Below are 23,737 nucleotides of genomic sequence, written 5' to 3' on the forward strand. Positions count from 1 at the left end.
TCCTTCCTACCATTCTTCCTACCAAAGTGGACCACCTCACACTTGCCAACATTAAATTCCATTTGCCATTTCCTGGCCCATTCGCCCAGCCTATCTAGATCCTTCTGCAGACTCTCCACACCCTCCGCACAATTTGCCGTTCCCCCAATCTTGGTGTCATCAGCAAATTTCGACACCCTGCACTCGGTTCCCTTCTCCAGATCATCTATATAAATGGTAAATAGCTGAGGCCCCAGCACCGACCCCTGGGGCACTCCACTAGTCACCAACCGCCAATCCGAATAGCACCCATTGACCCCCACTCTCTGCCTCCTATTTGACAACCAATCCTCTATCCACGCTAACACCCTACCCCCAACTCCATGTCCCCTGACCTTCTGCAATTACCTCTTCCAGCAGCGAGTTCCAGGCACCCACCACCCTCTGTATAAAAAAAAGCCTCATACATCTCCTTTAAACCTTACCCCTCACACTTTAAACCTGTGCCCCCCCTAGTAATTGACTCTTCCACCCTGGGAAAAAGCTTCTGAGTAACCAAGTTTCTCCAACCTCTCCTCACAGCTAATCCCCTCCATACCAGGGCAACATCCTGGTAAATCTTTTCTGTACCCTCTCCAAAGCCTCCACATCCTTCTGGTAGTGTGGGTGACCAGAATTGAACACTATATTCCAAGTGCGGCCTAACTAAGGTTCTATAAAGCTGTAACAAGACTTGCCAATTTTGAAACTCAGTGCCCCGGCCGATGAGGGCAAGCATGCCGTATGCCTTCTTGACTACCTTCTCCACCTGCATTGCCACTTTCAGTGACCTATGTACCTGTACACCCAGATCCCTCTGCCGATCAAGACTCTTAAGGGTTCTGCCACTTACTGTATATTTCCTATCTGTATTAGACCTTCCAAAATGCATTACTTCATGTTGGTCCGGATTAAACTCCATCTGCCATCTCTCTGCCCAAGTCTCCAACCGATCTATATCCTGCTGTATCCTCTGATGGTCCTCATGGCTATCCGCAAATCCACCAACCTTTGTGCCGTCTGCAAACTTACTCATGAATCCAGTTTTCCTGCAAGTTGTTTGTACGTATTACAAAGAGCAAAGGTCCCAGCACTGATCCCTGAGGAACACCTAGTGTCACAGCCCTCCATTCAGAAACACACCCTTCCACTGCTATCCTCCGTCTTCTCTGACCGAGCCAGTTCTGTATCCACCTTACCAGCTCACCTCTCACAGTCCAAAAGACATTCTGGTTAGGTGTATTGGCCATGCTAAATTCTCCCTCGGCGTACCTGAACAGGTGGCGGAGTGCGGAGACTGGGGGGGGGATTTTCACAGTAACTTCATTACGGTATTAATGTAAGCCCACTTGCGATGCTAACAAAAAAAAACTGTGGCTTCACCAATGCTCTGTAGAACTCTAACATTACCTCACTGCTCTTAAACTCTTTGACACAACTGATAAAGACAAGTGTCCTATAGACCTTCTTATCTTATTAGTCTTTTTCTTATTAATCTTATTACCCTGCCCTGTCACCTTCAGGGATCTGTGGACAAGTTCCTGGTTGGCTGGAAACCTTCCGTCCTTTAAAAAATAGCTGGAAGAGCACTTGAAATGTCGTAACATTTGAGGACATGAGACAAATGCTGGAAATTGGGATAAGTCGAGATTTAGTCCAATTTTGTCAGTGGAGGCTCCTTGGGCCTGTTCTGTACTAAATAACTCTATGACAGTATGTTGCATTGCTCTGGGTATTTCCCCCTGCTTTGACTATCCAGAGGAAGGGTGATAATAAATCTGCTACAAGATAATGTATCTCAGGATATAACCCTCTCTATTTGTCCAAGGAGAGTGAGGTGATATTTTTTGATTTGATTTATTATTGTCACGTGTATTGGGATACAAAGATAAGTATTTTTTCTCACGCGCTATACAGACAAAGCATGCCGTTCATAGAGAGGGAAAGGAGAGGGTGCAGAATGTAGGGTTACAGTCATAGCTAGGGTGTAGGGAAAGATCAACTTAACGCGAGGTAGGTCCATTCAAAAGTCTGACAGCAGCAGGGAAGGAGGTGTTCTTGAGTCGGTTGGTCTGTGACCTCAGACTTTTGTATCTTTTTCCCCAACGGAAGAAGGTAGAAGAGAGAGTGTGTCCAGGGTGCGTGGGGTCCAAAGCTGGCTGCTTTGTCGAGGCAGCGGGAGGTGTAGACAGAGTTAATGGATGGGAGGCTGGTTTGCGTGATGGATCGGGCTACACTCACAACATTTTGTAGTCCCTTGTGGTCTTGGGCAGAGCAGGAGCCCATACCAAGCTGTGTGATACAACCAGAAAGAATGCTGTGTGGTGAGGTGGACGCATGATTAAACAATTTGATGCCTGTTTCATTTTTTTTTTATGACATCAGAAAAATTCTCCTGTTCTGGGAATTTTATTCTTTAAAATTTCCTGGGAAATTTTGAGTTGTTTTCAAGCTGGTTATATTGGCCACATCGAGAGGCAGCCCCCACCCACCCCTCCCACCCCCCCCCCCCCCCCCCCAACCCAACACCCCGAGTTCCTCTACAGACCAGGTCCCTGGTTCGGTGAGGGAATGGCGCTGACCAGCGTGCCAGCAAAGGTTATTCATTTGCCTCCTGGTCCGTGGCAACTGTCCCAACGGCTGAATGAGAGGAAGAGAGAGAGAGTGAGAGCAATGGAGGGAGCTGGAAGGACAGGTAATAACGGTACTCTGTTTGGAGTGGGTTGGGGGGTGGTGGTGAGGGAGAGAGAGGTGGGGCAGGGTGGAATGAGGATTATTACTCCGATGTGACCACAGAACGCACGGAAACCACGAGACAGTTTGAGCTCAGGAATGAGAGTGATTGATTTGATTTATTATTGCCATATTTATTAATGTACACCTTGCATCTTGCGAGTTTTACAAAGCATACTGTTCATAGAGAAGGGAAGGAGAGGGCACAGAGTGCAGTGTCACAGCCATAGCTAGGGATCAACTTAGTGCGAGGCAGGTCCATTCAAAAGTCTGACGGCAGCAGGGAAGAAGCTGTTCTTGAGTCGGTCGGTACGGGACCTCAGACTTTTGTATCTTTTTCCCCGACGGAAGAAGGTGGAAGAGGAGGTAGAACAGGGGAGGCGATGGCCCAGTGGTATTATTGCTGGGCTATTAATCCCAGAAACTCAGCGAATGTTCCGGGGACCCGAGTTCGATTCCCACCACGGCGCGATGGTGGAATTTGAATTCAATAAAAAAAACCTAGAATTAAGAATCTACTGATGGCCATGAAATCATTGTCGGAAAAACCCATCTGGTTCAGTAATGTCCCTTTAGGGAAGGAAATCTGCCGTCCTTACCCGGTCTGGCCTACATGTGACTCCAGAGCCACAGCGATGGGGTTGACTCTCAACTGCCCTCCAAGGGCAACTAGGGATGGGCAATAAATGTTGACCCAGCGATGCCCGTGTCTCACAAATGAATAAAAACACATGTATATCTGTGATGCGTGGGGTCCTTAATTATGCTGGCTGCTTTTCCCCGAGGCAGCGGGAAGTGTAGACAGAGTCAATGGATGGGAGGCTGGTTTGAGTGATGGATTGGGCTACATTCACGACCCCTTTGTAGTTCCTTGCAGTCTTGATTAGAGGTTAAAAAGATTAAAAGGGAAGGCAGGAAGGAAACGCGAGGTTGGTTTAATCTGAATTTAAAGCAACGTGTGCAGGGACATAAGGCCCCTGGACAGAGGCAGTCTCCAGTCTGGAACAGATTTGAGAGGAAGCGGGAGAGTGGCTAACAGCATCCCCAGCTTCCTAAAGCAGAACTGAGCTGGTTTGACGGCCAACGTTCCCGATAACGTTCTCCTGCTCATAATTCTTATGTTTGTGTGTTCATAAGAACATAAGAAATAGGAGCAGGAGTAGGCCATCTAGCCCTTCGAGCCTGCCCCGCCATTCAATAAGATCATGGCTGATCTGTTGTGGCTCAGTTCCACTTTCCCGCCCTCTCCCCATAACCCTTAATCCCCTCTCTTATCAAAAACCCATCAACCCGCTTCTTAAAAATATTTAGCGAGGCAGCCTCCACCACTTCAACGGGCAGAGAATTCCAGAGATTCACCACCCTTTGAGTGAAGAAGTTCCTCCTCAACTCCATTCTAAACCGCCTCCCCTTTATCTTGAGGCTGTGCCCCCTAGTCCTACTGTCTTTTTTGAGCGGGAAGAGTCTCTCCACCTCTATCCTATCCATCCCATTCATCATCTTATACGTCTCAATGAGATCTCCCCTCATTCTTCTAAACTCTAACGAGTACAAGCCTAGTTTATTCAGCCTCTCCTCATAGCTCAATCCCCTCAACTCCGGTATCAGCCAAGTAAACCTCCTCTGCACTCCCTCCAAGGCCAAAATATCCTTGCGCAGGTGCGGCGCCCAAAACTGCACACAGTACTCCAGCTGCGGCCTCACCAATGCCCTATACAGCTGCAGCAAGACCTCCCTACTTTTATATTCAATCCCCCTCGTCTGTGTGTCTATCCAGACATATGAAATATGTGTGTGTGTGCATATATATATATATATATATGCTGCACTTGCATATATATCTTGCTGCAGCTGTATAGGGCATTGGTGAGGCCGCAGCTGGAGTACTGTGTGCAGTTTTGGGCGCTGCACCTGCGCAAAGATATTTTGGCCTTGGAGGGAGTGCAGAGGAGGTTTACTAGGCTGATACCGGAGTTGAGGGGGTTGAGCTATGAGGAGAGGCTGAATAAACTAGGCTTGTACTCGTTAGAGTTTAGAAGAATGAGGGGAGATCTCATTGAGACGTATAAGATGATGAATGGGATGGATAGGATAGAGATGGAGAGACTCTTCCCGCTCAGAAAGGACAGTAGGACTAGGGGGCACAGCCTCAAGATAAAGGGGGGGCGGTTTAGAACGGAGTTGAGGAGGAACTTCTTCACTCAAAGGGTGGTGAATCTCTGGAATTCTCTGCCAGTTGAAGTGGTGGAGGCTGCCTCGCTAAATATTTTTAAGACGCGGGTTGATGGGTTTTTGATAAGAGAGGGGATTAAGGGTTATGGGGAGAGGGCGGGAATGTGGAACTGAGCAGCGACAGATCAGCCATGATCTTATTGAATGGCGGGGCAGGCTCGAAGGGCTAGATGGCCTACTCCTGCTCCTATTTCTTATGTTCTTATGTTCTTATGTAGGCACCTGAATCTTGTATACAATATCTATGGGTTATATGTATGCCAGAGGGAATGGGCGAGGTGTTAAATGAGTACTTTGCATCAATATTCACCAAAGAGAAGGATTTGCTGGATGATGAGCCTGGGAAAGGGTGTGTAGATCGTTTGATCTCAGGTTGAGATCAGAAAGGAGGATACAGCAGGATATAGATCAGTTGGAGACTTGGGTGGAGTTTAATCTGAAAAGAATGTGAGGTAATGCATTTTGGAAGGTCTAATACAGATAGGAAATATAAATGGCAGAATCCTTAAGAGTATTGATAGGCAGAGGGATCTGGGTGTACAGGTACACAGGTCACTGAAAGTGGCAATGCAGGTGGAGAAGGTAGTCAAGAAGGCATACGGCATACTTGCCTTCATCGGCCGGGGTATTGAGTTTAAAAATTGGCAAGTCATGTTGCAGCTTTATAGAACCTTAGTTAGGCCGCACTTGGAATATAGTGTTCAATTCTGGTCACCCACACTACCAGAAAGATATGGAAGCTTTGGAGAGGGTACAGAAAAGATTTACCAGGTTGTTGCCTGGTATGGAGGACATTAGCTATGAGGAGAGGTTGGAGAAACTTGATTTGTTCTCACTGGAGTGATGGAGGTTGAGGGGAGACCTGATAGAAGTCTACAAGATTATGAGGGGCAGGGAGAGAGTGGATAGTCAGAAGCTTTTTCCCAGGGTGGAAGAGTTAATTACTCGGGGGGGGGGACACAGGTTTAAGGTGTGAGGGGCAAGATTTAAAGGAGATGTACGCGGCAAGTTTTTTACACAGAGGGTGATGGGTGCTTGGAGATGTATACAGTAAATGGAAGAACCCTTAAGAGTATTGATAGGCAGAGGGATCTGGGTGTACAGGTACACAGGTCACTGAAAGTGGCAACGCAGGTGGAGAAGGTAGTCAAGAAGGCATATGGCATGCTTGCCTTCATTGGCTGGGACATTGCTGGGGTAGGTAGTGGAAGCAGATGCGATAGTGACTTCTAAGGGGCGTCTTGACAAATACATGAATAGGATGGGAATGGAGGGGTATGGTCCCCAGAAGGGTAGGGGGTTTTAGTTCAGTCGGGCAGCATGGTCGGTGCGGGGCCAAAGGGCCTGTTCCTATGCTGTAATTTTCTTTGTTCTTTATATGTGTAAATACATATGTGTTGTATGTATGTTAAATATGTGCATATATCCTTTTTGAATTCATTCATGGGACATGGGCATCGCTGGTTGGCCAGCATTTATTGCCTTTTATTTATTTATTTATTTATTTCATTTTAAAGCCTTTATTCTGGAACACCGTGGGCAGCATTGTCCCGCGGCACCCCCCCCCCCTTTCCCGGTGGGGTATCTTTTCCAGAGGTTGGCTGGTAGCGAGATCTTCCAGTCCCTTCGGCGGGACAGGAAAATCCTGCTGGCCAGAGAGCAACCCCCCCTCCCCCCATCCCGGGGGATTAACCTCCCAATTGTAATCCGGGGAAATCCTGGAGAGTTTGGACTGTGGGATCTTGCTGTGTACCCAGTCCGTGTTATATCGCAATGGCGCCTCAGGGTGTGGGAGCAACCTGAAAGGCCTACACAGGGCAGTAAGGAAAGGCGCTACAGCAAGGCCCTTATCTCTGGAAATGAGTGACTTACACAGTACGGCGAACAGCTACAAGACTCAGGTTAAATTATTCCGGATCTCAGCCTGGGATTCGGAGTTGTTTACAATCCGGGAGTATTTTTAGACTCCAATCAGGAACCGTATGCTCCCTTAGCTTTTTGAATTAATAAAGGATATTGCTTCATTGGAATATTAATCACCCTTCCAATCTCAGGGGTGTTAGTTTGGAAATTTACCTTAGCCACTGTGACAGAGAGAGAGACAGACACCGCCTACAATCACATCAGGACTGTGGAACTCAGTAACTGTCCCCACACTGGTGACTGGGGCCGAATCGCACAGCATAGAGGCTGTTTGGCCCATCTCCTGCATGCTAACCCATGCCTCCTCCACTCTAAAAGCCTTCTCCATAAGAAATGTCCCAGGGTGCAACATGGGATGACAGTGTTGACCTCAGAACCTGCGACGTGGTTGAGTTTGGCTCCTCCCAATGACCCTGCCCCATCACCCCACCCTATCCCATCGCAACCCCTTCCCTCTCTCGGTAACTTCCTGCAACCCTTACATCCACAAACCTCCGATTCCGCCGCTCGGCAAACAAAAAACCTCCTTCATCTTTCTGTACCCAGATATCTCTCAGAATTCCCCACCCAGCTCTGGGGCGGAGGGAGGTGCTGGAGGGCCACTGAAGACCTAGGGTGGTCAGGGGCATGGGTGGTACCCACCTGGTAAACTGTTAGTGCCCGATGGGCGCACCAGACAGGCTGGCAGTGCTGTTGGTAAATGTGAGGTCAACCATGGTGGGAACAACAGCAAAATGGGCTATTATTTAAATGGTAAAAAATTGCAGCATGCTGCAGTGCAGAGGGACCTGGGCGTCCTTGTGCATGAATCTCAAAGAGTTGCTTTGTAGGTGCAGCAGGTAATTAAGGCGGCAAATGGAATCTTGTCCTTCATTGCGAGAGGGATGGAGTTTAAAAACAGCGAGGTTATGTTGCAGCTTATAAGGTGCTGGTGAGGTCACACCTGGAGTACTGTGTACAGTTTTGGTCTCCTTACTTGAGAAAGGACATACTGGCACTGGAGGGGGTGCAGAGGAGATTCACTAGGTTGATTCCGGAGTTGAGAGGGTTGGCTTACAAGGAGAGACTGAGTAGACTGAGGCTATACTCATTGGAATTCAGAAGAATGAGGGGAGATCTGTGGCTGATATTTTTCTCATCCCCATCCTCCTGCCTCTTCCCCCATAACCCCTGATCCCCGTATTAATCAGGAACCTATCTATCTCTGTCTTAAAGACACTCAGTGTCCCAGCCCCCTCTGTGGCAAAGAGTTCCACAGATTCCCCACTCTCTGGCTGAAGAAATTCCTCCTCATCTCTGTTTTAAAGGATTGTCCCTTTACCCTGAGGTTGTGCCCTCTGGTTCGAGTTTTTCCTACCAGTGGAAACATCCTCTCCGCGTCCACTCTATCCAGGCCTCGCAGTGTCCTGTAAGTTTCAATAAGATCCCCCCCCCATCCTTCTAAACCCCAACAAGTACAGACCCAGAGTCCTCAACCGTTCCTCATACAACAAGCTCTTCATTCCAGGGATCATTCTTGTGAACCTCCTCTTTCCAAGGCCAGCACACCCTTCCTTAGTCCCAATACTCCAAACGGGGTCTGACCAGAGCCTGATCCAGCCTCAGGAGTACATCCCTGCTCTTGTATTCCAGCCCTCTTGACATGAATGCTAACATTGCATTTACCTTCCTAACTAAGCCTGCACATTAACCTTAAGAGAATCTTCAACGATGACTCCAAATCCCTTTGTGTTTCTGATTTCCTAAGCATTTCCCATTAAGAAAATAGTCTATGCCTCCATTCCCCTTTCCAAAGTGTATAACCTCACACTTTTCCACATTGAATTCCATCTGCCCCTTCTTTACCCACTTTCTTAACCTGTCCAAGTCCTTCTGTAGCCCCCCGCTTCCTCAATGCTACCTGTCCCTCTACATATCTTTGTATCATTTACAAACTTAGTAACAGTGCCTTCAGTTCCTTCCTCCAAATTGTTGGTGTATATTGTGGTCCCAGCACTGGCCCCCTGAGGCACACCACTCGCTACCGGCTGCCATCCTGAGAAAGACTCCTTTACCCCCCACTCTCTGCCTTCTGCCAGTCAGCCAATCCTCTATCCATGCCAGGATCTTACCCTTCACAGCATGGGCGCTTAACTTATTTAACAGTCTCCTGCTTGTCAAAGACCTTCTGGAAATCTAAATAAATTACGTCTACTGGTTCTCCTTTATCTAACTTCCTTGTTACCCCCTCAAAGAACTCTTAACAGATTTGTCAGACATGACCTCCCCTTGACAAAACCGTGCTGACTCAGTCCTCCTTTATCATACACTTCCAAGTACTTTGCGATCTCATCTTTAAGAATGGACTGTAAAATCTTGCCAGTGATCAGTCAGGCTAATTGGCCTATAATTTCCTGTCTGCTGCCTCCCTCCCTTCACACAAAGGGTTGTGAACCTCTGGAATTCCCTGCCCAGTTGAGGCTCCCTCACTGAATGTTTTTAAGGCGAGGAGAGATAAATTTTTGAACAGTAAAGGAATGGGGAGCGGGTGAGTGGAGCTGAGTCCACGAAGAGATCAGCCATGATCTTATTGAATGGCGGAGCAGGGCTCGAGGGGCTGAATGGCCTACTCCTCCTCCTAGCTCTTATGTTCTGAAGGCCCTGATGCTGTGTCAGGAAGGGGGTGGGGGGAACTGCCACTGAGGAGGGTGCCGGTGTCCACGTGAGGAGACAGCGTGCTGGTAAAAGGTGTGTCTGAGTGTGAGAGGATTGTGATTCAGTGTCGAAGAGACTGTCACCTATCACTCCAGTTTGACACTAGAAAATGCTCGGGGCAGAATTCTGTCCTGATCTCTTGTCCCTCACCCGTCTGGTGAATGTCTTGGAGAAAATTCCGGAGTTCAGCTTCCCCGCCAACATTGCGATATGTCAGTAACTGGGGTAACACATGATGAACGGGGATTCGAGGAGATCCAGAGATTTGCCAGTCTGTTTGGAACCAGGTCTCGCTCAGAGTATTGTGTATTTATCTCCCTGTGACACACAGTTCACAGACACACACACTCACAGACAGACACTCACACACACACTCACACACACACTCAGACATACACACACACACACACACACACACACACACACACACTCACACACAGACACACACACTCACACAGACACACACACTCACACACACACACTCACACACAGACACACACAGACACACACTCACACACAGACACACACACTCACACAGACACACACACTCACACACAGACACACACACTCACACAGACACACACACTCACACACAGACACTCACACACAGACACACACACTCACACAGACACACACACTCACACACACACACACACTCACACACAGACACTCACACACAGACACACACACTCACACAGACACACACACTCACACACAGACACACACACTCACACAGACACACACACTCACACACAGACACTCACACACAGACACTCACACACAGACACACACACTCACACAGACACACACACTCACACACAGACACACACACTCACACAGACACACACACTCACACACAGACACACACACTCACACAGACACACACACTCACACACAGACACACACACTCACACAGACACACACACTCACACACAGACACTCACACACAGACACACACACTCACACACACACACACACACTCACACACAGACACACACACTCACACACACACACTCACACACAGACACACACACTCACACACAGACACACACACTCACACACACACACTCACACACAGACACACACACTCACACACACACACACTCACACACAGACACACACACTCACACACACACACTCACACACAGACACACAGACACACACTCACACACACACACACTCACACACACACACAGACACACACACTCACACACAGACACACACACTCACACAGACACACACACTCACACACAGACACACACTCACACTCACACACACTCACACTCACACACAGACACACACACTCACACACAGACACACACACTCACACAGACACTCACACACAGACACACACACTCACACACAGACACACACACTCACACAGACACTCACACACAGACACACACACTCACACAGACACACACACTCACACACAGACACACACACACACAGACACACACTCGCACACACACACACACACACACAAAACACACACACAGACATACACACTCACACTCATACACACACTCTCTCTCTCACACTCATACTCACACACACACACACACTCTCTCACACACACACTCACAAACAGACACACACACACTCACACACACACTCTCTCTCACACACACTCACACAGACACACACTCTCCCTCTCTCACACTCACAGACACACTCACACAGACACACTCACACACTCACACATAGACACACAGACACACACACACTCACACATTCACACATAGACACACAGACACACTCACACACAGACACACTCACACACAGACACACTCACACTCACACATTCACACATAGACACACAGACATACTCACACACTCACACATTCACACATAGACACATAGACACACTCACACACACACTCACAATCACACTCATACTTGCAACCACACACACTCACACACACTCAAACTCATACTTGCAACCACACACACACACACTCACACTCACACATGGACACACAGACACTCACACACTCACAGACTCACTCACACATGGACACACAGACACACTCACACTCACACACACACACACACACACACTCTCACACTCTCACACTCTCACACATGGACACACAGACACACACACACTCACACCACAGGCACTCACACACACTCACATTCACACTCACACTCACTGACACACACACACTCTCACACAGACACACACACACACACACTCACTCACTCACTCACAGAACCTGAAGGTCAGCTGTGGAATATTTAATAACAGCAACACCAGATGAAGCCCCATTCTGAGCCATGTTTACATCAGGAGGGACCTTGCTGGAGAGATTGTGGCAGTGTTTAACAGAGTGTGGCAACAGTAGTAAAGGCCACAGTTCGGGAAGGAGAGGGAGCGGGGCACGGGGGAATTAGACTGTCAACTACACATCCAACTCCAAATCAGAGAGAGAGAAACTGACACAGAGAGAGAGAGAGATACTGACACAGAGAGAGAGAGAGAAACTGACACAGAGAGAGAGATACTGACACACAGAGAGAGAGAGAGATACTGACACAGAGAGAGAGAGAGAGAGATACTGACACAGAGAGAGAGAGAGATACTGACACAGAGAGAGAGAGAGATACTGACAGAGAGAGAGAGAGATACTGACACAGAGAGAGAGAGAGATACTGACACAGAGAGAGATACTGACACAGAGAGAGAGAGAGAGAGATACTGACACAGAGAGAGAGAGAGATACTGACACAGAGAGAGAGAGATACTGACACAGAGAGAGAGAGATACTGACACAGAAAGAGAGATACTGACAGAGAGAGAGAGAGAGAGAGAGATACTGACACAGAGAGAGAGAGAAACTGACACAGAGAGAGAGATACTGACACAGAGAGAGAGAGATACTGACACACACACAGAGAGAGATACTGACACACACACACACAGAGATACTGACACACACAGAGAGAGAGAAACTGACACACACAGAGAGAGAGAAACTGACACAGAGAGAGAGAGAGAAACTGACACAGAGAGAGAGAGAGATACTGACACACAGAGAGAGAGAGAAACTAACACAGAGAGAGAGAGATACTGACACAGAGAGAGAGAGAGAGATACTGACACAGAGAGAGAGAGATACTGACACAGAGAGAGAGAGAGATACTGACACACAGAGAGAGAGCGAGAGAGATACTGACACAGAGAGAGAGAGAGAGAGAGAGATACTGACACAGAGAGAGAGAGAGATACTGACACACAGAGAGAGAGAGAAACTGACACACACACACAGAGAGAGAGATACTGACACAGAGAGAGAGAGAGATACTGACACAGAGAGAGAGAGATACTGACACAGAGAGAGGGAGAGATACTGACACAGAGAGAGAGAGAGAGATACTGACACACAGAGAGAGAGATACTGACAGAGAGAGAGAGAGAGATACTGACACACAGAGAGAGAGAGAGATACTGACACACAGAGAGAGAGATACTGACAGAGAGAGAGAGAGATACTGACACAGAGAGAGAGAGAGATACTGACACAGAGAGAGAGAGATACAGAGAGAGAGAGAGAGATACTGACAGAGAGAGAGAGAGAGATACTGACACAGAGAGAGAGAGACACTGACAGAGAGAGAGAGAGATACTGACACACAGAGAGAGAGAGATACTGACACAGAGAGAGAGAGCGAGAGAGATACTGACACAGAGAGAGAGAGAGAGATACTGACACAGAGAGAGAGAGATACTGACACAGAGAGAGAGATACTGACACACACAGAGAGAGAGAAACTGACACACACACACACACAAACACAGAGATACTGACAGAGAGAGAGAGAGAGAGATACTGACAGAGAGAGAGAGATACTGACACAGAGAGAGGGAGAGATACTGACACAGAGAGAGAGAGAGATACTGACACAGAGAGAGAGAGAGAGATACTGACACAGAGAGAGAGATACTGACACAGAGAGAGAGATACTGACACATGGAGAGAGAGATACTGACACTGACAGAGAGAGAGAGAGAGATACTGACAGAGAGAGAGAGAGAGATACTGACAGAGAGAGAGAGATACTGACAGAGAGAGAGAGATACTGACACAGAGAGAGAGAGACACTGACACAGAGAGAGAGAGAGAGAGATACTGACAGAGAGAGAGAGAGATACTGACACAGAGAGATACTGACAGAGAGAGAGAGAGATACTGACACACAGAGCGAGAGAGAGATACTGACACAGAGAGAGAGAGATACTGACACACAGAGAGAGAGAGATACTGACACACAGAGAGAGAGAGAGAGATACTGACACAGAGAGAGAGAGAGAGAGATACTGACACAGAGAGATACTGACAGAGAGAGAGAGAGATACTGACACAGAGAGAGAGAGAGAGATACTGACAGAGAGAGAGAGAGAGATACTGACACAGAGAGAGAGATACTGACACAGAGAGAGAGAGAGAGATACTGACACAGAGAGAGAGAGATACTGACACGCACACAGAGAGAGAGAGATACTGACAGAGAGAGAGAGATACTGACACAGAGAGAGGGAGAGATACTGACACACACAGAGAGAGAGAGAGAGATACTGACACACAGAGAGAGAGAGAGAGAGATACTGACACAGAGAGAGAGAGATACTGACACACCCACACACAGAGAGAGAGAGATACTGACAGAGAGAGAGAGAGAGAGATACTGACACACAGAGAGAGAGATACTGACACAGAGAGAGAGAGATACTGACACAGAGAGAGGGAGAGATACTGACACAGAGAGAGAGAGATACTGACACGCACACAGAGAGAGAGAGATACTGACAGAGAGAGAGAGATACTGACACAGAGAGAGAGAGAGATACTGACAGAGAGAGAGAGAGATACTGACACAGAGAGAGAGAGATACTGACACAGAGAGAGAGAGAGAGATACTGACACAGAGAGAGATACTGACACAGAGAGAGAGAGAGAGAGATACTGACACAGAGAGAGAGAGAGATACTGACAGAGAGAGAGAGAGATACTGACACAGAGAGAGAGAGATACTGACACAGATTTGGAGAGATACTGACAGAGAGAGAGAGAGAGAGATACTGACACAGAAAGAGAGATACTGACACAGAGAGAGAGAGAGATACTGACACAGAGAGAGAGAGAGATACTGACACAGAGAGAGAGAGATACTGACACAGAGAGAGAGAGATACTGACACAGAGAGAGAGAGATACTGACACAGAAAGAGAGATACTGACAGAGAGAGAGAGAGAGAGATACTGACACAGAGAGAGAGAGAAACTGACACAGAGAGAGAGATACTGACACAGAGAGAGAGAGATACTGACACACACACAGAGAGAGATACTGACACACACACAGAGAGAGATACTAACACACACACACACAGAGATACTGACACACAGAGAGAGAGAGAAACTGACACACACAGAGAGAGAGAAACTGACACAGAGAGAGAGAGAGAAACTGACACAGAGAGAGAGAGAGATACTGACACACAGAGAGAGAGAGAAACTAACACAGAGAGAGAGAGATACTGACACACAGAGAGAGAGCGAGAGAGATACTGACACAGAGAGAGAGAGAGAGATACTGACACAGAGAGAGAGAGATACTGACACAGAGAGAGAGAGAGATACTGACACACAGAGAGAGAGCGAGAGAGATACTGACACAGAGAGAGAGAGAGAGATACTGACACAGAGAGAGAGAGAGATACTGACACAGAGAGAGAGAGAGAAACTGACACACACACACAGAGAGAGAGATACTGACACAGAGAGAGAGAGAGATACTGACACAGAGAGAGAGAGATACTGACACAGAGAGAGGGAGAGATACTGACACAGAGAGAGAGAGAGAGATACTGACACAGAGAGAGAGAGAGAGATACTGACACACAGAGAGAGAGATACTGACACAGAGAGAGAGAGAGATACTGACACACAGAGAGAGAGAGAGATACTGACACACAGAGAGAGAGATACTGACACAGAGAGAGAGAGAGATACTGACACACAGAGAGAGAGAGAGATACTGACACACAGAGAGAGAGATACTGACAGAGAGAGAGAGAGATACTGACACAGAGAGAGAGAGAGATACTGACACAGAGAGAGAGAGATACAGAGAGAGAGAGAGAGATACTGACACAGAGAGAGAGAGACACTGACAGAGAGAGAGAGAGATACTGACACACAGAGAGAGAGAGATACTGACACAGAGAGAGAGAGCGAGAGAGATACTGACACAGAGAGAGAGAGAGAGATACTGACACAGAGAGAGAGAGATACTGACACAGAGAGAGAGATACTGACACACACACACACACACACACAGAGATACTGACAGAGAGAGAGAGAGAGAGATACTGACAGAGAGAGAGAGATACTGACACAGAGAGAGGGAGAGATACTGACACAGAGAGAGAGAGAGAGATACTGACACAGAGAGAGAGATACTGACACAGAGAGAGAGAGAGATACTGACACATGGAGAGAGAGATACTGACACTGACAGAGAGAGAGAGAGAGATACTGACAGAGAGAGACAGAGAGATACTGACAGAGAGAGAGAGATACTGACACAGAGAGAGAGAGACACTGACACAGAGAGAGAGAGAGAGAGAGATACTGACAGAGAGAGAGAGAGAGAGAGAGATACTGACACAGAGAGATACTGACAGAGAGAGAGAGAGATACTGACACACAGAGCGAGAGAGAGATACTGACACAGAGAGAGAGAGATACTGACAGAGAGAGAGAGAGATACTGACACACAGAGAGAGAGAGATACTGACACACAGAGAGAGAGAGATACTGACACAGAGAGAGAGAGAGAGAGATACTGACACAGAGAGAGAGAGAGAGAGATACTGACACAGAGAGATACTGACAGAGAGAGAGAGAGATACTGACACAGAGAGAGAGAGAGAGATACTGACACAGAGAGAGAGAGAGATACTGACACAGAGAGAGAGATACTGACACAGAGAGAGAGAGAGAGATACTGACACAGAGAGAGAGAGATACTGACACGCACACAGAGAGAGAGAGATACTGACAGAGAGAGAGAGATACTGACACTGAGAGAGGGAGAGATACTGACACACACAGAGAGAGAGAGAGAGATACTGACACACAGAGAGAGAGATACTGACACAGAGAGAGAGAGAGATACTGACAGAGAGAGAGAGAGAGATACTGACACAGAGAGAGATACTGACACAGAGAGAGAGAGAGAGAGATACTGACACAGAGAGAGATACTGACACACACACACAGAGAGAGAGAGATACTGACAGAGAGAGAGAGAGAGATACTGACAGAGAGAGAGAGAGAGATACTGACACAGAGAGAGGGAGAGATACTGACACAGAGAGAGAGAGAGAGATACTGACACAGAGAGAGAGAGAGGGAGAGATACTGACACAGAAAGAGAGAGAGAGAGATACTGACACAGAGAGAGAGATACTGACACACAGAGAGAGAGAGATACTGACACAGAGAGAGGGAGAGATACTGACACAGAGAGAGAGAGAGATACTGACACAGAGAGAGAGATACTGACAGAGAGAGAGAGATACTGACACAGAGAGAGAGAGAGATACTGACCCAGAGAGAGAGAGAGAGATACTGACAGAGAGAGAGAGAGATACTGACACAGAGAGAGAGAGACATACTGACACAGAGAGAGAGAGAGATACTGACACACAGGGAGGGATAGAGACAGTGAAGGGGGAGGATAGAGGGATAGAGACACTGAACATAAGAACATAAGAAATAGGAGCAGGAGTAGGCCATCTAGCCCTTCGAGCCTGCCCCGCCATTCAATAAGATCATGGCTGATCTGTCGTGGCTCAGTTCCACATTCCCGCCCTCTCCCCATAACCCTTAATCCCCTCTCTTATCAAAAACCCATCAACCCGCGTCTTAAAAATATTGAGCGAGGCAGCCTCCACCACTTCAACGGGCAGAGAATTCCAGAGATTCACCACCCTTTGAGTGAAGAAGTTCCTCCTCAACTCTGTTCTAAACCGCCCCCCCTTTATCTTGAGGCTGTGTCCTCTAGCCCTGCTATCCTTTCTAAGCGGGAAGAATCTCTCTACCTCTACCCTATCCATCCCCTTCATCATCTTATACGTCTCTATAAGATCCCCCCTCATCCTTCTAAACTCCAACGAGTACAGACCCAGTCTATTTAGTCTCTCTTCATAGTCCAACCCCCTCATCTCCGGTATCAGCCTAGTAAACCTCCTCTGCACTCCCTCCAAGGCCAAAATATCCTTGCGCAAGTGCGGCGACGAAAACTGCACACAGTACTCCAGCTGCAGCCTCACCAATGCCCTATACAGTTGCAGCAAGACCTCCCTACTTTTATATTCAATCCCCCTCGCTATGAAGGCCAGCATCCCATTCGCCTTCCTGACCACCTGCTGCACCTGCAGACTGGGTTTTTGCGACTCATGCACAAGGACCCCCAGGTCCCTCTGCACCGTCGCACGCTGCAGTTTTTCGCCCTTTAAATAGTAATCCCTCCTACTATTATTCCTGCCAAAGTGGATAACCTCACACTTGCTAACATTGTGCTCCATCTGCCAGGTCCTCGCCCAATCACTCAGCCTATCTAGATCCCTCTGCAGACTTTCCACACCCTCCGCACAATTTGCCGTTCCACCAATCTTTGTGTCATCAGCAAATTTTGACACCATACACTCGGTTCCCTTCTCCAGATCATCTATATAAATGGTAAATAGCTGAGGACTCAGCACCGATCCCTGGGGCACTCCACTAGTCACCAACCGCCAATCCGAATAGCACCCATTGACCCCCACTCTCTGCCTCCTATTTGACAGCCAATCCCCTATCCACGCTAACACCTTACCCCCAACTCCATGCCCCCTAACCTTCTGAAGCAACCTTTTGTGCAGCACCTTATCAAACGCCTTCTGAAAATCGAGAAACACCACATCCACCGGTTCCCCTCTGTCTACCGCACTAGTCACATCCTCATAGAATTCCAATAAATAAATAATTATGTTCTTATGTAGATCTCGGGGTGTGACTGCGGGGGTGAGCCCAGCGTCTCAGTGGTTAGCACTGCTGCCTCACAGCACCAGGGGCCCGGGTTCAATTCCGGCCTCAGGTCACTGTCTGTGTGGAGTCTGCACATTCTCCTCATGTCTGCGTGGGTTTCCTCCGGGTGTTCCGGTTTCCTTCCACACTCAAATATGTACAGGTTCGGGGGATTGGCCATGTTAAATTGTCCCTTAGTGTCCAAAAATGTACAGGTTAGGGGGATTGGCCATGCTAAATTGTCCCTTAGTGTCCAAAAATGTACAGGTTAGGGGGATTGGCCATGCTAAATTGTCCCTTAGTGTCCAAAGATGCGCAGGTTAGGGGGATTGGCCATGCTAAATTGTCCCTTAGTGTCCAAAGATGTGTAGGTTAGGGGGATTGGCCATGCTAAATTGTCCCTTAGTGTCCAAAGATGTGTAGGTTAGGGGGATTGGCCATGCTAAATTGCCCCTTAGTGTCCAAAGATGCGCAGGTTAGGGGGATTGGCCATGCTAAATTGTCCCTTAGTGTCCAAAGATGTGTAGGTTAGGGGGATTGGCCATGCTAAATTGCCCCTTAGTGTCCAAAGATGCGCAGGTTAGGGGGATTGGCCATACTAAATTGTCCCTTAGAGTCCAAAGATGTGCAGGTTAGGTGGATTGGCCATGCTAAATTGTCCCTTAGAGTCCAAAGATGTGCAGGTTAGGTGGATTGGACATGCTAAATTGTCCCTTAGTGTCCAAAGATGTGCAGGTTAGGTGGATTGCCCATGGGAAATGTGTGGTGTTTATGGGGATAGGATGGAGCGGTGGGCCTGGATAAGATGCTCTTTTTGGCGTGCAGATGTGATGGGCCGAATGGCCTCTTTCTGCGCCGTCGAGATTCTCTGGCTCTGGGGGTGGAGCGCCGGAGGCCGGAGAAGGTGGGGAAAATGTGGGGGGAATGTTTTTGGGTGGGGGGAAAAATATGGGAGCAAATAAATAGCTGGAAAGAGGACCTGCACCCCAGCCCTCCCCGCACACAGCGAGCTTCTCCCCCCCCCCCCCGGTTAGCTGATTCTCTGGGAAGGGGATGTAATTAAGAGATGGAAGCCAGAGGCAAGAGAGCAGCAGTGTGTTTCCCGAAAGGCCCCAGGCAGATCAATAAAACACGCACACAGCTGCAGAACCGAGGGGTGTCTCTCAGCTGCTGTCGAACGTAAAGTCAGCGTTCCAGCCTCTCCCATCACTGCAGTCGACAGTAAACAGCTCGGAGACGGGAGGGGGAAGGGGAGGCTGAGAGGGAATGGCCAGCGCGCTCGCTCCAGAGCTCCCGCCCCTCTCCCCCTCCAGGGCGGACTGCTCTCCGCTGGCCCCCCCCGAGCTCCGGGCTGTCCCCAGGCTGACAACGTCCCTCGCCGTCGCCTCGCTCGGCTTCCCAGTAAGTGCCGTCGTTCCCTGCTCTCTGTTAATACTCCTCGGCATTTCATGACTGGCGCTCGGTGCGGGGGGATGGAATCATCTGATAGGGGAGCTGGGAGCGGATTTGGACTCTGTTCGCTGCTAGCGAGGCCACTCTCTCCCACCCCGGCAACCACACGTCGGGGAGGAGGTGGTGAGCCGCCACCCTGAATGGCCCCGGTCCGCGCGGTGCGGGCCACTCCTGAGGATTCGGCAGCAGCGAACATGTGACCAAGTCAGGACGGAGTTGTGGGGGAGTTGTGAGCTTGGAAGGAAGATGAAGGCGTTCCCGTGTGACTGCTGCCCGCCTTCTCTTCGAGGCGATGGCAGGGGGGGGGGACTGGTTCAGATTGGCGGTGTTTGCGGTCAGCTAAACGTGAGGCCGGCCGGGGGAGAGCGAATCCGCGGGCAAATCTATTGTGCACAGCGCGGTGAGCCTGCATTTACGTAGCCCCTTTAACAGTACGGCGCTTCGTCGAGTAATGTTGGGAGGACTGGCCAGCGTAAACTGTCAGGAGCATTTTCCTGGAGAGGGGACGGGAGGGAAAAGAGAAAGGCAGGGAGGTTTCAGGAGGGGAACCCCAGAGGCAGCTGAAGACAAGGCCTCAAACAGAGGGCCAATTTCTACAGGGATGGTCAGAGGGTTTCCAGGACCGGAGGAGGTCACAGAGGTCGGGAGAGACCAAACCCTTTGATTTGATTTGATTTGATTTATTATTGTCCCTATTTACTTTTCAGTGTCACAAGTCAGCTTACATTAACACTGCAATGAAGTTACTGTGAAAATCCCCTAGCCACCACATTCCAGCGCCTGTTCGGGTACACCGAGGGAGAATTTATTAATGTCGTGTGTATTAGAATACAGTGAAAAGTATTGTTTCTTGCGCGTTGAACAGACAAAGCATACCGTTCAGAGAGAAGGAAAGGAGAGAGTGCGGAATGTAGTGTTACAGTCATAGCAAGGGTGTAGAGAAAGATCAACTTAGTGACTTAGATACAGACAAAGCATACCGTTCATAGAGAAGGAAAGGAGAGAGTGCGGAATGTAGTGTTACAGTCACAGCGAGGGTGTAGAAAACGATCAACTTAGTGCGAGGTAGGTCCATTCAAAAGTCTGACGGCAGCAGGGAAGAAGCTGCTCTTGAGTCGGTCGGTACGTGACCTCAGACTTTTGTATCTTTTTCCCGACGGAAGAAGGCGGAAGAGAGAATGTCCGGGGTGTGCGTGGGGCCCTTAATGATGCTGGCTGCTTTTCCCGAGGCAGCAGGAAGTGTAGACAGAGTCAATGGATGGGAGGCTGGTTTGTGTGATGGGATTGGGGGCTACATTCACCACCCTTTTGTAGTTCCTTGGGCACAGCAGGATCCCATACCAAGCTGTGATACAACCAGGAAGAATGCTTTCCCTGGGGCATCTGTGAAAATTGGTGAGAGTCGTAGCGGACATGCTAAATTTCCTTAGTCTTCTTGCTGGGCTGGAGGGGGTCAGGGAGATGTGTTGGGGGGAACCAAACCCAGTCTGGTTCGGCCCTCAAGACCATAGACTTCTGAAAATCTGCAAACTGTGCCCTCGGGGAACGGCCCCCGGGCCCTTGGGCTGATGATGTCCCTCTGAGGAGTCGGAGGGGCCGCTGTAACTCGTTGTCTCCTCCTCAGGTGGGTTTTCTCTTCAGACTGGAGGGCGGGGCGGTTTCTCCCAGCATGCTCCCTCTCCACTACAACAACAACAACAACATTTATTTGTTTAGCACCTAGACCGTTTTTCAAGAGATGTGGGGCTTTTCCGGTGAGGTCAGGTTGAACTGGTGGTCCGATACTCGTCAGAGTTCAAGCGAATGAGAGGCGAAGTTACTGAAACACAGGGGGTTTGGGGTGGGGGGGGGGGGGGGGGCGCGATCTTACCCAGAGAATTCTGAGTCCATAATGGGCCAGAGAGTTCCACATCCGTATTTTCGGCAAGGCCACCAGTCAGATCTTATGCACTGCGTCCGGTAAACAAAATCTCAATCTGTTTTCCGCCTGTGGAGGGTGGAGGCGGGGCCTAAATCATCTGAAAGCTGGCTGATAGCAGCAGGGGGCACCATTGCGCATGTGCAGGTCTCTGTGCTGAGAGCAGCAGGGGGCACCATTGCGCATGTGCAGGTCTCGATGCTGAGAGCAGCAGAATCTTGTCACCGCCTCTACAGTCATCAGCCTTCCTCCATTGCTAAACCGCACCCCCCCCCTCTCCCTCACTACCCCTCTCACAGCTGCTCACAACCCCTTCCGTGCCAGGAAGAATCACCTCCCCCCCCCGCCCCCCCCACCACCTTCACCCACCTACAATGATCGCAACACACATTCCCCCTCGGCAATTGCTGTGCACAGCAGTTTCCCCCCTCCCCCCTCTTCCCCCCCACCCCCCCACCCCCACCCCCACCATATGGTTTGACCTCCCTGTCGGTCCTTCCTCCCTCTGGCTCCATCCTGCCTGCTGTCCGGTGGGCAGTGTCAGGGTGCCAGGCTGGCACTGCCAGGGTGCCCAGTGAGCAGCTCCAGGGTGTCAGGCTGGCACCGTCCAAGGGGGCAACACCACCTCACCTCACCTGCAACCTCGCCGGGGAGCCTCAGCGGCCTCCATTCCTACTCGCCAGAGAAAACCTCTCCCCGTGAGGCCACGGAGGCAGGTGAGCCCGGACGGTGACATCCTGGGCTTGCTAATTCCATATAAATGATCATTTTAATAAATTTAAGTAATTTATGCAGCCTTGCACCCACAGCTGGGTGGAATTTAAAAAATAAACAAGAATTAAAATTGGTGATAATGGTAACCCCATCACTAATGTTCCCTTAGGGAAGGAAGTCTGCTGTCCTTACCCAGTCTGGCCTACACGTGAGTCCAGAGCCACAGTGATTTGGTTAACTGCCCTCTGAAATGGCCGAGTGAGACACTCAGTTCAGGGCAATTAGAGATCGACAATAAATTGTTGGCCTTAATTACCATCGTACAGTAGAACATCATAGAATTTCTACAGTACAGGAAGAGGCCATTCAGCCCATCGTGTCTGTACCGACCACAATCACGCCCCTGTCCTATCCCTGTAACCCCATTTTTTCCCCCTGCTAATCCCCCTTGACACGAGGGGCAATTTAGCACGGCCAATCGACCTCACCCACACATCTTTCGGGCTGCGGGAGGAAACCCACGCAGGCACGGCGAGAATGTGCAAACTCCAGACAGACAGCGACCCGAGCCGGGAATCGAACCCGGGTCCCCGGGGCTGTGAGGCAGCAGTGCTAACCGCCGTGCCGCCCGCAATCTGTCACATCCCGTGGACGAATGGAGCAAGGTTTTAAATGGGGGGGGGGGAGTCGCCAGACCGGTGGTCAATTGGGTCAGCGGGTACGGGAGGGCATGGGTGAAGGAGATTTAAGGAGGACCCCCCCCCCCCCACCCTCCCAGTGGCGGGTGGGTTTGTGTTGAACAAGGTGCAGAAGCGGGAGTGCCGCAGAGAATCGTGGCTGTTAATGATGGTGAGGTTTGTCAGCAGAAGGTAAACAATGAAACAGAGCTCATTAAACTGCTGTGGGTGATTGATGGAGATATCTCTGTATGCAGCTCGCAGACTCTGCGCTGCCCTTTCCATCACATTAAAGTC

At 49.3% G+C, this 23,737-nt stretch overlaps 2 protein-coding genes across 2 annotated transcripts in view; one reads left to right on the forward strand and one right to left on the reverse strand.

Annotated features, from left to right (window-relative positions):
* LOC145337228 (lymphotoxin-beta-like) overlaps nucleotides 1-9,804 on the reverse strand; it is a 109,141-nt gene extending 99,337 nt beyond the window's left edge. Inside the window, exon 1 of the mRNA XM_080182021.1 lies at nucleotides 9,751-9,804. Coding sequence (XP_080038147.1) covers nucleotides 9,751-9,804 — 54 coding nt within the window. The remainder of the gene's footprint in view (nucleotides 1-9,750) is intronic.
* The window catches only part of LOC145337211 (regulator of G-protein signaling 3-like), a 62,318-nt gene that overhangs the window by 12,110 nt on the left and 26,471 nt on the right, over nucleotides 1-23,737 (forward strand). The gene's annotated exons all lie outside the window — the stretch shown is intronic.

The sequence above is a fragment of the Carcharhinus amblyrhynchos genome, unplaced genomic scaffold (genome assembly GCF_965287045.1).
Source record: "Carcharhinus amblyrhynchos unplaced genomic scaffold, sCarAmb.v2.hapA scaffold_45, whole genome shotgun sequence".
Lineage (NCBI taxonomy): Eukaryota > Metazoa > Chordata > Chondrichthyes > Carcharhiniformes > Carcharhinidae > Carcharhinus > Carcharhinus amblyrhynchos.